The sequence below is a fragment of the Cavia porcellus genome, unplaced genomic scaffold (genome assembly GCF_034190915.1).
Source record: "Cavia porcellus strain 051 isolate PalLab524CR breed Dunkin Hartley unplaced genomic scaffold, mCavPor4.1 scaffold_1, whole genome shotgun sequence".
In the NCBI taxonomy this organism is placed as follows: Eukaryota; Metazoa; Chordata; class Mammalia; order Rodentia; family Caviidae; genus Cavia; species Cavia porcellus.
In genome coordinates, this window is record NW_026947484.1 from 118,201,156 (window position 1) to 118,215,315 (window position 14,160).

The 14,160-nt window shown below is 32.0% G+C and overlaps 1 protein-coding gene across 5 annotated transcripts in view; it reads left to right on the top strand.

Moving 5' to 3' along the window:
• Nucleotides 1–13,314, top strand: part of Ptbp2 (polypyrimidine tract binding protein 2) — a 61,505-nt gene extending 48,191 nt beyond the window's left edge. For 2 of the 5 annotated variants that reach the window (XM_013142911.3, XM_023561360.2), the window contains exons 9-14: nt 5,347–5,501; nt 6,934–6,967; nt 7,381–7,473; nt 10,999–11,215; nt 11,319–11,396; nt 11,571–13,314. In XM_013142911.3, coding sequence (XP_012998365.1) covers nt 5,347–5,501; nt 6,934–6,967; nt 7,381–7,473; nt 10,999–11,215; nt 11,319–11,396; nt 11,571–11,703 — 710 coding nt within the window. In that variant the 3' untranslated portion in view covers nt 11,704–13,314. The remainder of the gene's footprint in view (nt 1–5,346; nt 5,502–6,933; nt 6,968–7,380; nt 7,474–10,998; nt 11,216–11,318; nt 11,397–11,570) is intronic. The other 3 variants (XM_005007823.4, XM_003478952.5, XM_005007824.4) reach the window with 3 other exon arrangements.
• Nucleotides 13,315–14,160: the final 846 nt, after the last annotated feature.

The window sequence follows — 14,160 nt, forward strand, 5'->3', positions numbered from 1 at the left end:
ATTCCTGTTATTTCTTTAATAATAGACTTTGGAAGTAGGAACTTTTTATACCACACTTACAAATGTAGTAGTTTTTCTCTTAACTGAAGAGAACAGAATAGAAGGTAGGAAATAAAGAATGAATTTTTTCAGAAAACTGTAGCAGTTGCCATTCTTTGTACTTGTTTACCTTCAATTAGTACATGAAATCTAAGAACTCCCTTTCTCACCTGGGATCCCTGTGCTTTAAGAATTAGAAAGAACCTTGGAATCCCACCACCATTACTCTTAAATATAGAAGTAATGCATAAGATAATTATTAACTGTTGCATGTTTTGAACAGGGAAGTGAAAAAAGATATCATCTAAATCACTTTGAATGAAAGTTTCAGAATAGAAAATAAAAGAATTAACCAGATTCTACCTCTTTCAGAATCACTGAATAGAGTAAGATGCTAAACCTAAAAAAACGATTGTTAGGTATACTCTAAGGAAATGTGATTGGTGAACTTTAGTTACTATGTCTATATTGATTGATTAATTACAACTATATCATGTTCATATATGATGTTAATAATGAAAAGGAACATTGGGTGCCTAATTTAGGTAGGAACTGTAATGTCTTCAGTTTTCTTAGAAATCCAAAACCATTGCCAAAAGTTAATTAAAAACCATAAGTAGTAAGATGAATTAAGAAAAATAGTTTTACTCTTAAATTAGAATGTGCAAACTTTGGAATGCCTGTGATTTCAGTGAAACATAGCCTGAAGGGAAGAAGGATTGATAAATAATTTATATAATTTTCCTCTACATGAGTGAGTATCTTGTCAGTTTCAGTGGAGGGAAGGGTTAATAATAATATTGTATCAGAAATAATAAAAACATAAAATTGCTGTTACTCAAAATGTCTGGATAGCCCAGCTGATGAAAGATATTTTGATATGGAAAAGATTCCTTGATATTTTCTTTCTCTTAAGTAAATGTCAATTTATGAAGAAGCTGTTTTGAAATACTCTGTTCTTATGCTGATTCTGGAATAGGTATTTATTTACCTCATCATCTCTATTAATAAGTAGTTTTTTTTTTTTTCCTAGAATACCTGCTATCTTAGTGATAGTTTACGTATGATTCGCATCTGAAGGGTTAGTGTGTTGAAAAGTTAGTCCCCAGTGTGGCGATGCTAAGAGATGTTGGGACCTCTAAGATAGAGAGATTCGTGAGAGATTGTTGAGTTTTTAAGAGTGCTGAGCTCTGAAAGAATGTATTTCTTATTTCTCATGGGAGTTTTGAATGGTTGGGAGAAAATTGTTTAAAAGAATGGAACTGATTGTTCCTGGCTTGCGTACACTTCCACCCTAATGTTGTTGCTCTTACTGTAACAAGGAGGTTCTCATTAGAGATAAAAAAGATGAGCCCTCCCAGTTTTGAATGTCTTAGTTTCCAAAATGGAACCAAATAAACTTTGTGTGTAAGTTTACAGCTTCAGGTTTTTTAACCAAAAACAGACTAATACACTTACCTAAAGATGTAAATCGTTAATCCTCTAGGTAAAAATAATTAATGGAGATATATGTATAATATGTTTTACAAATTTCACAAGGAGACAATGGTAAAATTATCTTATAGTTGAGAATTAATATGGAAAAACAATGCAAAGTATATAATTTGTTATAAAAATGCATTATAAAATATTTCAGAAGTTTTTGTATTTTTATTGCAACAAACATTTAGATTCTATTTTTAAAAATTTGATACACATTTTCAGAAAAGAATATATTGAAGGACAGTTTTGGAATTTAATCTCAGAGGCTTTGAGAAGTCTGATTAAAAACTTAAGACTGCTTCAGTGATTCAGAACTGTGTAAAGGCATGTAGCCTGGGTTTTCTTAAGTTATGGATCCAGGGAAGAATAAGTAAAAGAAAAAATCACTAGTAGTGTCAAGGACAGATGATGGCTGCCCCATGTTTGTCTGTTTGTCTGTCTCTGTACTGGGGATTAAAACTAAGACCTTCACACTAAAGTAAAACTCTGGTAGTCCATTTAATTTTTATTTTGACGCACAGTCTTGATTAGTTACTAGTTGCCCAGGTACTCTTGAACTTGGGAGCATCCTGCCTGAGCTTCCTAGAGTTCTGGAATTACAGACATGTGCTAATTATGCCCAGCCCCTTGTCTCTTGCAGTGCTTTTGCCTTGTGTTATACACTATTTAAAAATGCAGAAAAATCCTTTTATCATATAGGTCACTTGATTTAGTATCTCGGTAGTCTGTTCAAAATCTGTTCTCATCTAGTAGTCCAGCATGGCAGAAATACATGGATAAGTGATGGAATTTTTAATTAGCACTTAGACAGTTATACAGACAATGGAAGCTGTACAGTTTATATTACATTTTTTGGTAAGGTTTTTATTAACTCCTTAATATAAGTAGGTAAATTGCATCTGTTTTGAGTCCCACCTTATGGGAAAATTAACAGACTTTACCAAAGGACAGTATAATTCATTAAAATACAGCTTTTTCTCGCTTTTTTACCACCTTTGGGAAGAAGGTTAAGGTTATTTTGGTTGGAATGGGTTTTGGGTCTTGCACAGTTTTTAAAAAGGCTGTTTTTTTGAGATAGGATCTCACTGTGTAACTCAACCTGACCTTAACTCATGATGGTCTTCCTAGCTCAGTCTCTAGAGTGCTGAGATCATAGGCATGAACTCCCAGCTACTTTAACCTACACTTTCAGTTCTCAGTTACCATTTTAATTCTTGCAATTTTGAGTGATTGATTTTCCTAAATAAGACTTAATGTTCTCATTTAGTATCGCTATCAAGTTATCTCTTACTGAAAAACTCAGTGAAGGGAAAATATTTTAAAAACAATTGTGCCTGTATTTTTGAACAAGTTTTCTACTATCTTTGAATTTTCTGGTAAGTAGTTTTCATTAGATATATTTAATTATATATTGATAAGGTAGAAATGTATATACATCAACCTGAGGCCAGTATATATACATTGATACTAAATTTAAATAAATAATTTTATGTGTTTAATGAATTAGTAATTTTGAGACGTGAACAGGTAGTATTAAATTTCTTACTATTTTTTTTAACAATCCATATATATAAAGAAAGCATCAGTCAAGAAGTCTTGTGAAGTCAAATATTTTCTTCACACTAATACTGAAATGCACTTTGCCTTTCCTACTGTTATGTGGCATATAGCGGAGTTTTCTTTGTTATTCAGAAAACTAGTAGAATGTGTGATTGTGTGTTCTTGTGCTCTATAAAAGTTTGTTTTTCTATAATGACAAATATCAGTACCTAGAACCAGAAGCCCTTTTGGTTTTTAGTGAACAATATAAAAGTGGTCCTGGTACCAAAACTTTTCAGAGCTTCTTTATTGTGGGATACACAGGTTCAAGACAATTCTCATACATGAAAATGAGTAATTTAACAGATGATACGAGTCAAGAGATACACAGAGAAAACGCTAGTGATTTGAAAGATTGTTTAATTTTGTACTTAGCTATAATTCTTCAGTTACCATACTATCAGAATCATTTCTCAACTGTTACAATGGAAAAATAAAACCATTAAAAAGTGAAATCAATTCAGTCTTTTTACTATGGGAAAATGCCAAATACCTATTTTGCTTTTTTAAGTTTTTTTTTTTTTATATAAAATGGATTTTTGAGGCTTTGAACTGAAGTCTTTTTCACATCATGTATTGTAGTTGGTGTTTTGTTTTTTGTTTGGTTTTTGCTATCAGCTCTGGATCTTCTAACAAGTATGAAGTTTAACAGAATTAAAGTTACTTTTTTGTGCTAAGAGATAACCAGAAAGGCAGGGCAAGAAATTATACTGACTACATCTGAAAATTCCACAGTTAAATAATTGTCTTGTAAACTTAAGTTGAATCTTATATATTCATCTAAAGCTGTCTGAAAATGCTGAAGTATGGTGTTAAGTGTAAGGTTACTTTGCAAGAGAATGCAGAAGGAATTAGAAATGTATCTTTACTTGCATGCAAAAAAAATGAAAATATCCATCAAATGGTAAATGGAAGCAATCTAGGAAGCATAATGAGAACTATAGTATTTAATATGGAAAAGTTAGTAATGCAATTTAATAGTTGGTTGAAAGACCCTCATTGGTCAATTACAAGACACTGAAGACTACTATGCATATTAATAAACAATTGACATGAGAGTTTCTATTTTAAAATGAGAAGATCCTTATTCTTGTGATTTACTTTAAAATGAGTGCGTGAATGAGATTGTCCTTAAGTGTTTGTTATACCTGATTAATAGTATATTAAAGTTAATTATTCAAGTCTCTTTTACTTTTTTTTTTGAAGGTTTTCTAAAATTTAAAAAAAAAAAAAATCTAGAAAAATAAGAAAGAATGTGTGCCAAACATGCCATGGGCAAAGATCTATAAAGTATACACATTCAGAGCAAGAATCTCAGTATTAACATTCCACTGATGGATTTTGAGAGAAAGGATTAAGGCTGAATTAAGTGGAGACTGGAGAGAAAATTTTATGTCATAAGTTTTAAGAATTTTGAGTCTTAACTCTTTAGACTGCCAGTGAAAGGTCATACGTAATACTTTCTGTAAAGTTGGACTAAATGAATATCTCTGAAACTAAAGGTAACAAATGTTTGAGTTTAAATGAATTCTTTTAATACTTGTAAACTATGTCAATAATAGGCAAACTATTTTAAGAAAAAATAAAAGTCCGTGATAAGAGTGACACTTTGTTCTTTCTACTGGAGATTGTAGTTTCAGGAACTTGTGTTTATTGTAATTACTTAAATGTAGAATGAAGAAGGCAAACACGTTTTGTTAAATTCTTTAGATTACTAGAGTGACTTGTGATTTGTCTCTAGAAACTAAGGGACTTAACTCTATTTGTTTTGTAAGCAGTAATTTATTCCAAGTGTGAGCTTACGAAGAAGATGATAGCACTTGTAGAAAAAGGACAATTTACCATTATGCTGAAGGCAACATTTTTCATACTTGAATTTTCATATTTGACTTTCACTGTAAACCACGGAATCAATTTGTCAAATCTTTTGACTTGGAAATACATTCTTCATGCTTTATTTGCTTTTCCATAGGAGGTGGAGTATTTTGTATTTAATTTTTTAACATAATACAGGTATGTATATTAGTTCGAATAGTAACTCCATTAAAACCAGATACTTTTCTGTAACTACTGCACATCAGCAAACCATTTTTCTAAACATTGTAAAAATTAATTTTCAGGAATCGTTTGGAGTGGTCGGCGTAAGCCACGCAGGCTTCGTGCTTAAATTGGTCTTTATAAACGACTTGTGTGTGTTTCGTAAAATATGCTTTATTTTAAAATTAGGGCTTCCTGTTGCAGCTGTTCCAGGAGCTCTGAGTCCTTTGGCTATTCCAAATGCTGCTGCAGCCGCTGCAGCAGCTGCCGCTGGCCGAGTGGGTATGCCTGGAGTTTCAGCTGGTGGCAATACTGTCCTGTTGGTTAGCAATTTAAATGAAGAGGTTAGTGCAATAATTTTCTAATGTTTATTCTTTAACTCCATTTCATTTGTGGAAGTTTTTCATGTTTATTTCATTTTGCACTTGCCTTTTTTTTTTTTTTAATGTACATTCATTAGCCAGAATATTTTCTGTGTTTCTACTTCTGAATAAAATCTGTGTACTTGTTTAGGTAATATTTTGTTTCCTTAGACAGTCATATCTCTTTATATATGTATGTATTTTTAACCTAAGTACCTATTTTTCCTAAGAAAAATATGGTGAAGTACTATAGTTTGGCTTTGTATCATTTTGTTGTTCTCAAAGGCAAATGTGATGTAATTTGCAAATTTAACTATAAAACAATTTTGCTCTTTGCCTTTTCTAATTATTTGCTTGTTCATTTCATGCTTATGTGTCATTGCATTTTTTTTTAAATCTTATTTTATGTGAACTACTCTAATACATTTTTCTTTGAAGGTTCTCCCAAAGATCTTGACGAGGCACTCTTCCAGTCTTTCTTAGTAATTTTTTCTTTGCAGTTATTAGTCATTGTCTTCTAAAAATATTTTTCAACTTTATCTCCCTCCCTTTCTTGTTAAATAAAATTGCTGTTATTTTCTTTAGTTGTACATTTTATGTCTGATATATTTTATTTTGATTGCTATGAAAGCTGGTATGAAATGTGGGAAGCTTAAAGTATTAGTTAATGATGTCTAATTTAAACATGTTTTATTTTAATTGGCCTCTGTTAATATGAGCATTAAGCTTATTTTATCATTTAATATTGTTACAGTTCTGCATACTAAAATGTTTGGATCAGAGTTTAATTTTTAAGACTTGCCTGCATTTCATAACCAGCCATGCTTATGCAGTTAAAGTTCAAAGTTTAAAATTCCTATGCATGCTTTCCTTCCCTATGTTGAGATGAAATGCTGTAATTTACTCTTTGATATAGATGTACTTTATCCATATTTGTCTTGGATGACTACATTTTACTCAGTTTTTCTTGTACAGTACATAAACCAACCATTTTTCTGACCAAATTCCTGCATTTCCTATGTACTGACCTATTTTATTTTTTTTTTTGTTCCCCGATTCCTTATTTTTTTCTTCTGCATTGCTGTTTCCCTTCCCCATTTCATCCTTTTCCCTGTGTGTTCACCTTCCCTTTCCTTGTCTTTTCCCAAATGCCCATTCCCTTCCCTGTCTTATCCTTTATTTTCCTTGTCCTTGTCTTCATTCCCTGTCTCCATTCCCTATGTTCATGCTTCTGTGCTTGAACAAATGTTCCTCGGACCAACTTGCCCCAATTAACCGCCTTGAACCATGATCCATGACCACCTCACCATTCTGCGGGAACCACCCTTCGTTATGGATGATCTGTTCATCTCCGCTCTTCCTCGACTCTTCTCTCTTCTTGTCTTACGCTGCTTGCTCTTCTCTCCTTCTAAAGATGGTTACGCCCCAAAGTCTGTTTACCCTCTTCGGTATGTTATTGTTAGCACTATACTTTTATTATTGATTTGATTTTTGTTTCACCTTAATTCTTATTTGTAGCTAGCACTTTGGCTTAAAGTTGAATAGTAAATCTTTTGCTATTTTTCTTTGCTATTTAAAACTCTCCATAGACACAAAATTTGTTTTAATGCATGCTGATTTATTTTGCATGTTCTTTAATTTAATATCATTCACATAGCTTTGAGGGTTTATCAGAAATTATTCTTTTCAAAATTCACTGTTCAAAATCTTGATCTTCTTTATTCATTTGTGAGAATGATGAGATTGAATGAGTGATCATGTTGATGTCTGAATGTTTCATTGATATGTCAGAAAGATAGTCTTCAGCTTTAATGTAAAATTAATTCCATTTTTGGATTACCTCTCTGTGACTCCAAAAAAGGTGTTTATGGAGATGTGCAGCGCGTGAAGATTTTATACAATAAGAAAGACAGTGCTCTAATACAGATGGCTGATGGAAATCAATCACAGCTTGGTAAGATTAAACTACTTGTTACCTACATGCACATTTTCAGTTCTCAATTCAAACACCATATAAACCTTGAATAACAATAAACCACTTTATGTGACTTAAGAAATCGCTTATACTTTTAATTGCCTGTGTTCAAAAATCCTCATTTTAATTTACCTCCCCTCCCCCGCACTGAGATAGGTTCTTGCTGTGTATTCTAGGCTGGCTTCAGATGTTGCTAACATCCTACCTCACCCACCTCAGTGCTGGGGTTATAGTGTCCACTACCATGCTGAATGCATTTGTTTTTCTGTTTTCCTAAGTGTTTAGTGTATGTTTTCATTTTCAGTTTGTGTATACAGAATTCTGTGCTCTAGTGAGCATAATCATTACTGTGACCAGCATTTGACATACTCAACAAAGCAGTCTAAAGTATTTGATTTTGTTTTTTGTCATTATTTGAGATATAGATGGTTTTCCCTCATGGTGGAGAAGTACCTGAGGTAGAATCTCAGAAGCCTTAGGTTTTGTTTTAGGTAAAGATTCTTTTAAGTGATAGTTTATTTTTTATCATAACAGTATGATACCAAAGTACTTTGCTGTGGGGCTTGAACATCAGAAATTTATTTAAAAATATTTGGATGGTAGAGTTCCAGATCAGGGTATAAGCAGATTTATATTTTGGAAAGGGCTCCATTCTCTTTTTCTTCTTACCCCCATGTCCTTGTCAGCTTTCCACTGTGAAAGCAGAGTGGGGGAAAAAATATCCCTTCCTTTTGTTTTTTTTTTGTTTGTTTGTTTTTGTTTTTGTTTTTGTTTTTGTTTTTGTCCTTTCGTTTTTATCAGTACCGGGAATCAAACTCACGACTGCCTGCTTACAAGGCAGGCACTTATGCCACTGAGCTAAATCCCCAGCCACTTATCCCTTCCTTTTGTAAAGACAGTCCTATTAGATTATGACCTTGCCATTATGAACTTACTTTACCTTCATTGCCTCTTTAAAGTCTGTCTTTGCATAGAATCATCACAGTTTTTATACATGTAAATCATGTAACCCCTGTTTCATAAGGTATCACTAAAATTTTACTTGTTTTTTGGGCTATATGTAGCATTGTTTTCATTTATCACTGCTGCTAGGATAGATTTTGTTTTCTTAGAAATATGTATAATACATACATCTTAGAAATACCTGTGATACATCTTGATCGTTCACAAAACTAGGATTTGTTATGGAGAAGAATAAAGAGACTTACAAGATTAAATATGCATTGTTTCTGTGCTCTGTTCTCACCCTTTTTGAGTTTTATGGAACTATATATGGAAATACTCATTTTATAGGCAGATGCCTTGATTAAGAAGTACGTAGTGAAAAAATTAAGATATATAGTAGCAAATTTTTAAATATGAGTGCTGATTATTTTGTGTCTTAGAAGCTTTGCTAAATCAATTTTAGTTTGCAAGCATTAAGATGTTTCTTTGATGAACTTTGTACCGTAACCCTATTTAACAGATTGATATTTTTAATTGGACATTTTAAGGATATAATTTGTAAATTTTTTTCTTTAAAAAGTAGTACACTGATTTTCAAAGATGAAGTGAATTCTAGTAAAACGTGAGAGTAGTTTCTTTATGATAAAATAGATACCTAGTTTTTTCATTTGTGTTTTTAGGAATTACAGTTAAAAATATCCCCATTTTAATTTAATATACAATTGTCATCTAAAAATTTACGTAGTTCTTGATCATGACAGACCTTTACTAAATTATATCAAAATATAAAGTGAGTAGATGTTATAGTACTTTTGTGTTTACATATTTGAGCATTTTTAAAGCATGTGTTTGGGCTTTATTTCCATAGTTTAAAAGTATTTGATAGCAGTAAGTCACATTTTTGAGATATTACTGCTGGTCTCTTAAGAGTAATAGGATTGATTTTTATAATGTTTTTCCCCAAAACAAATAAGGAAAGGAGCTAAAAATAGCAAATGATAGGAGATGAGGGGGAAAACATAGTATAAAATTTAGATAAAAAAATTTTGAGATGTATCAAAAATAATAGCAAATAAAAGAGAGTAAGTTTCTCAATTAAAAAATTAGTCAGATTTGGCTTTCTAACACCTTCCTGCTGGCTCGAGCCACTGATGGTACATGCGTGAGTGTCCCATTGGGTGAGCAGGTTGAACTAGATGGTACCGTCCCACCTGCCCAGTGACATAGTCATGCATGTATTGCTGATAGTTAGAGCCAGTGGGAATGTGACAATTCAGAGCTACCTGGCAGTGAGACATACTCCATTGTGAACATATTTAAAAGCTGAGTAATACTTAGTAGGAAACACAAGAAGCAAAAAAAGAAAGGAAAGGTTAAAAGTAATGTATATATATTGGGCAAATAGTAATCTAAAGAAACTTAAATTTAGTGTGATGAATATTAAAAGATTTAGTTCATTAGGAAGATAACAGTTGTATATATTATGTTCCTAGTGAAATACACTCAAACTACATACTGTAAATCATAAATGGTAGAACTGTAGGTAGACTAGCAAATCTGTCATAGTGGATTTCAAACTTTCATATTGAGCACAAAACAGCAGAATTGATAGAACAATTTGTAGAGTATTTTTAAGCATGTAAGAGACATTTTAAAATTTGCTCACTTATTATCAAGTAAGCTTCAGTTAATATCACAGTGCCATAAATCTTGTCTGTTTCACAAGTTAGATCTTTTTGGATACGTGATCTTGAAGAATGAGTAGACTGAGAGAAAATAAAGGGTATACGAAATTATTAGAAAAAACATGTACATAAGAATAAAAGTAAGAGAAACTAGGGTCAGGATAAATGTTTTCTGCAGTCAGAGCATAAAATGCAAGGAGTACAGAGATACTTCTTCCCTAGTGCCTACAAAGGTATCTTACTACTTTATTCCCAACACTGATGTAGTGGATGATGCTGCATATCATTGATAAATACCAGTTCAGAGAGATGGAGATATGTAAGGCTTAAGAAAGGCATAATTTATGATAAAGAATGAATTTAGACTTTAAGGATTTTAAGCAAATAGTGACAATTGTAATTTATTGGAAGTCATTTTAGTAGTTTGTGTATTGAATGAATTGGAGATATCCAATAGGAAGACAAATGAGAGTGAGTTATGTGGTTTTTTTGTTTGAGAGATAATTAGGAGGGAAAATATCACAGGATTTAATGGTTAAATATGGAGCAGCAGAAGGTAGACAGAAAGAATGAATATTAAATTTCTTTCTTGGATAGCTAAAAATGATGATTTATCAGGATTGTTGGGGAAGACAGAGGAGTATAATCCAAATTTTGTTATATGAAAGTAGCTGGCTTTTTGGCCAGTAATACATTGTCTTATAAAAATGAAAATAGAATTTTAATTCTTAATCATCAGTGGGCACGATAAGATAAATCCATGGTTTGTTTTAAAATCCTAAGAAAATACAGATTTTAAGCTGTTTTAAAATTAGAATTATTTTCATTTGAGAGCTGATAGTTTTTGTCTTAATATGCGTTTTTTCTCCTTTAGCTATGAATCATCTTAATGGACAGAAAATGTATGGAAAAATTATTCGTGTTACTCTCTCTAAACATCAGACCGTACAACTACCTCGAGAGGGTCTTGATGATCAAGGGCTAACAAAAGATTTTGGCAATTCCCCATTGCATCGTTTTAAGAAGCCTGGATCCAAAAATTTTCAGAACATTTTTCCTCCTTCTGCAACTCTTCACCTGTCTAATATTCCGTAAGTTTTAAAACTATGTTTATTCAGAATATATATTTTAAGAAAATACAAAATGGATTATTAATCTTTACTTTTTTTCCCCCTTCCCGTCCAATTTTCCTAGTCCTTCAGTAGCAGAAGAGGATCTCCGAACACTGTTTGCTAACACTGGGGGCACTGTGAAAGCATTTAAATTTTTTCAGTAAGCAAGTTTCCTTATCTTTTAAATTAGTGACTTGATAGAAGTAAAAATTTTCCTCAAGTAGTTAATCATTCTCTTGGATTTTAGAAAATTGTTAATCTAAAGTTAGCACAATTCGAGTATTTAAGCACTTCCTACCTTTATGAAGTGTCTAATTTCATAATTTTGTTTCAGAAGAGATCACAAAATGGCTCTTCTTCAGATGGCCACAGTGGAAGAAGCTATTCAGGCCTTGATTGATCTGCATAATTATAACCTTGGTGAAAACCATCATCTGAGAGTGTCTTTCTCCAAATCAACAATTTAAGAAAAGAAAGAAGATTGAGGGTGAATCCATTGTTGGTGTCATCACCTATTGACTGTTCAGAAAAGTGGGGACCAGAGTTTGATTTTCTTTCGTTGTTTCTTGTTTTTGTTTTTACATGCTGTTATCATTCCTTGGTTGTAAAATGAAATGGCATATGTAAAGGCAGAGTTATGAACTGCTATACATCATCTGTTCAATAGGGAAGCCATTTTGATTGTCTGTTTAAAATTTCAGTTTAATTTTGCTTTCTTTATTCAACTTAGTTGACATACGTGCCTTAAAAAGGAAAACTAGTGTTGCTATTATGCATTTACTAGAAAAAAGGAATTGGTTGTCTAGGGCACACTGTTATAAGGGAATTAAAATATGTTTAGGCAGGGGTGTGTAAAAAGGTTAAGTTTTTGTTTCTCCTGCTTGGAACTTACTTTGAATTATTGGCTTATTACATTTCTTTATTTAATCAGATACTGGATATTGAAAGAATAAAGCAGCATTTTTAATTTTTAATACCTTAGGCTTTGTTGCTTTTTAAAAAACATTGGCCTTTTGTATCTCAGAATTCTGGTCTAGATTCAGTTATGAATGTAGGCATTAGTTAAAGTTAATAAGATGCAGCGTATTAATTTCTTAAGACAACAAAGTGATTTCTGTAAGTTTGAGCCCTATGTGGAAAGCATTGTGGAATCTTAACCTTTTTGTACACACTCTTGTGGGACGTATCATATAAATGTCAGCACTAAGTAATGTCTTGTTTGTGGCTGAATATTTTTCGTAGATGTTTTTGAAGTTGACATGACTTACGTGCATTTAAATATATATTGCCATCCTTAGTTTGTAATTAAGATTTGGAATATGGTTGTGGATTTCTGAGCATGTGCAGACTGGTCTAGCTAGTTCAGGAACTGGTGCATGTATTTTTCAAAGACAGAGAAAGTGAACTGCGAAAATTTGCAGGAAGATTAATTTTGTGGCAGTTTTGGAAAACTGACAACCAGGTGGGACCAAAGTTTATGTGCCTTTAGTCTTAATTTACCTTGCATTGTAATATTCAGTTTTAATAAATCTTCAAAATATTTTGTATTTAGGAATAGATCTGACTTTAATAAAAACATGGCTCAGAATCTACAGGTCAAATTTATTTGAACAGTTCTTGTCAATCTGAATTGTTGATTCTGTTAAATGACCAATACTTTTTGAAATTGATGTACTTAGTTTCAAAATTCATAGATTCTGTTATCTATGTAGACAGAATGGTCATGTATATTTTCTATTAGTTGAGTTTTTACATCTTTAGAAATGTAAAATTCAGTATAGTTTGAAAGCGGCACAATTAAAAATTAATTTTCTAACAAAGTTGGGAGGTTTGATGGTTGTTTAATTTCATTTTGTGTGTACTCTGCTTACCTCTGTAGCATGCTAAATAAACACTTCTGTAGCTCTGTATTCACCTTTTCTGTCTTTCTCTGCTGCCTTTTCTCTCTCCTCTTCTTTGTTTTCACTCCACTGTGCTTCTAAATTCATGTTTATTCTCTGCCAGGGTGGGAAAGGAGTAATAATATTACAGTTCTATGGCTTTATACCATAAATAAATCTAGATGCTGTGAAAATATACCAGCTGTTTTTTTTTTTTTTTTTAATGTAAAAGACGATGACTGCTCTTCAGGAGGACACATATTAAACATTTCCCACCCTGTTTATAATCTACTGCTTTAAACACATAACTTTCTATTGTAGCTTGTTAATTCTTTCTATCTTTTTTGTTATTGTTGTTGTTGTTTTTCTAGTAGATTTATGCACTAGTAGATCTTTTGGACTTGCCATGCTGTTTTGCTGCAGTTTCATCTTTCATCTTTTGTGTCTGCTGAAAATTTCCTACTAATCTTAAACTACCTTGTGAGTTTCAACAAAGAGCACTTATTGTCATTGGAAATAAGAGTAGAATACCATTTGTTTTTGTTTTGGGAAGAAAATACACATTCCGATACTTTTGGTTACAATTAAGGTGCTATTTCAGAGTATTTTTGGACACTTTTCTAAACAAGGGTATTGATATCAGACAAGTTTGTAATTATAAATGTTTCTTTGTTCTTATAAAACATCTCAAAACTTACGAAAACTATGCAGTAGGATGATTAAAAAATGAAGGCACAATAGATACATTAAATGTACTGAACATAATACTTTATAAAGAAAATATATAAAAATTTTGTTTACATTAGAGTCAACAATTTAAGGATGCTTTGGAAACTAGATGATTAGTCTCCCATGTTATTTTGTTCTTTAAATAGCATTGTAGTACAGACATAATGTAGCAACATCCAAGTATGTCTGAAAAAAAACAGTACCATGCATTGGTTAGTGAGTAGTAATTTAACACATTTTTAAGTGGAGTTTTTCTCAGTGTTGCTTGGTAGTTACAAACTTGAAAATAGGTTTTATCCCTGATATTTTTTGAAG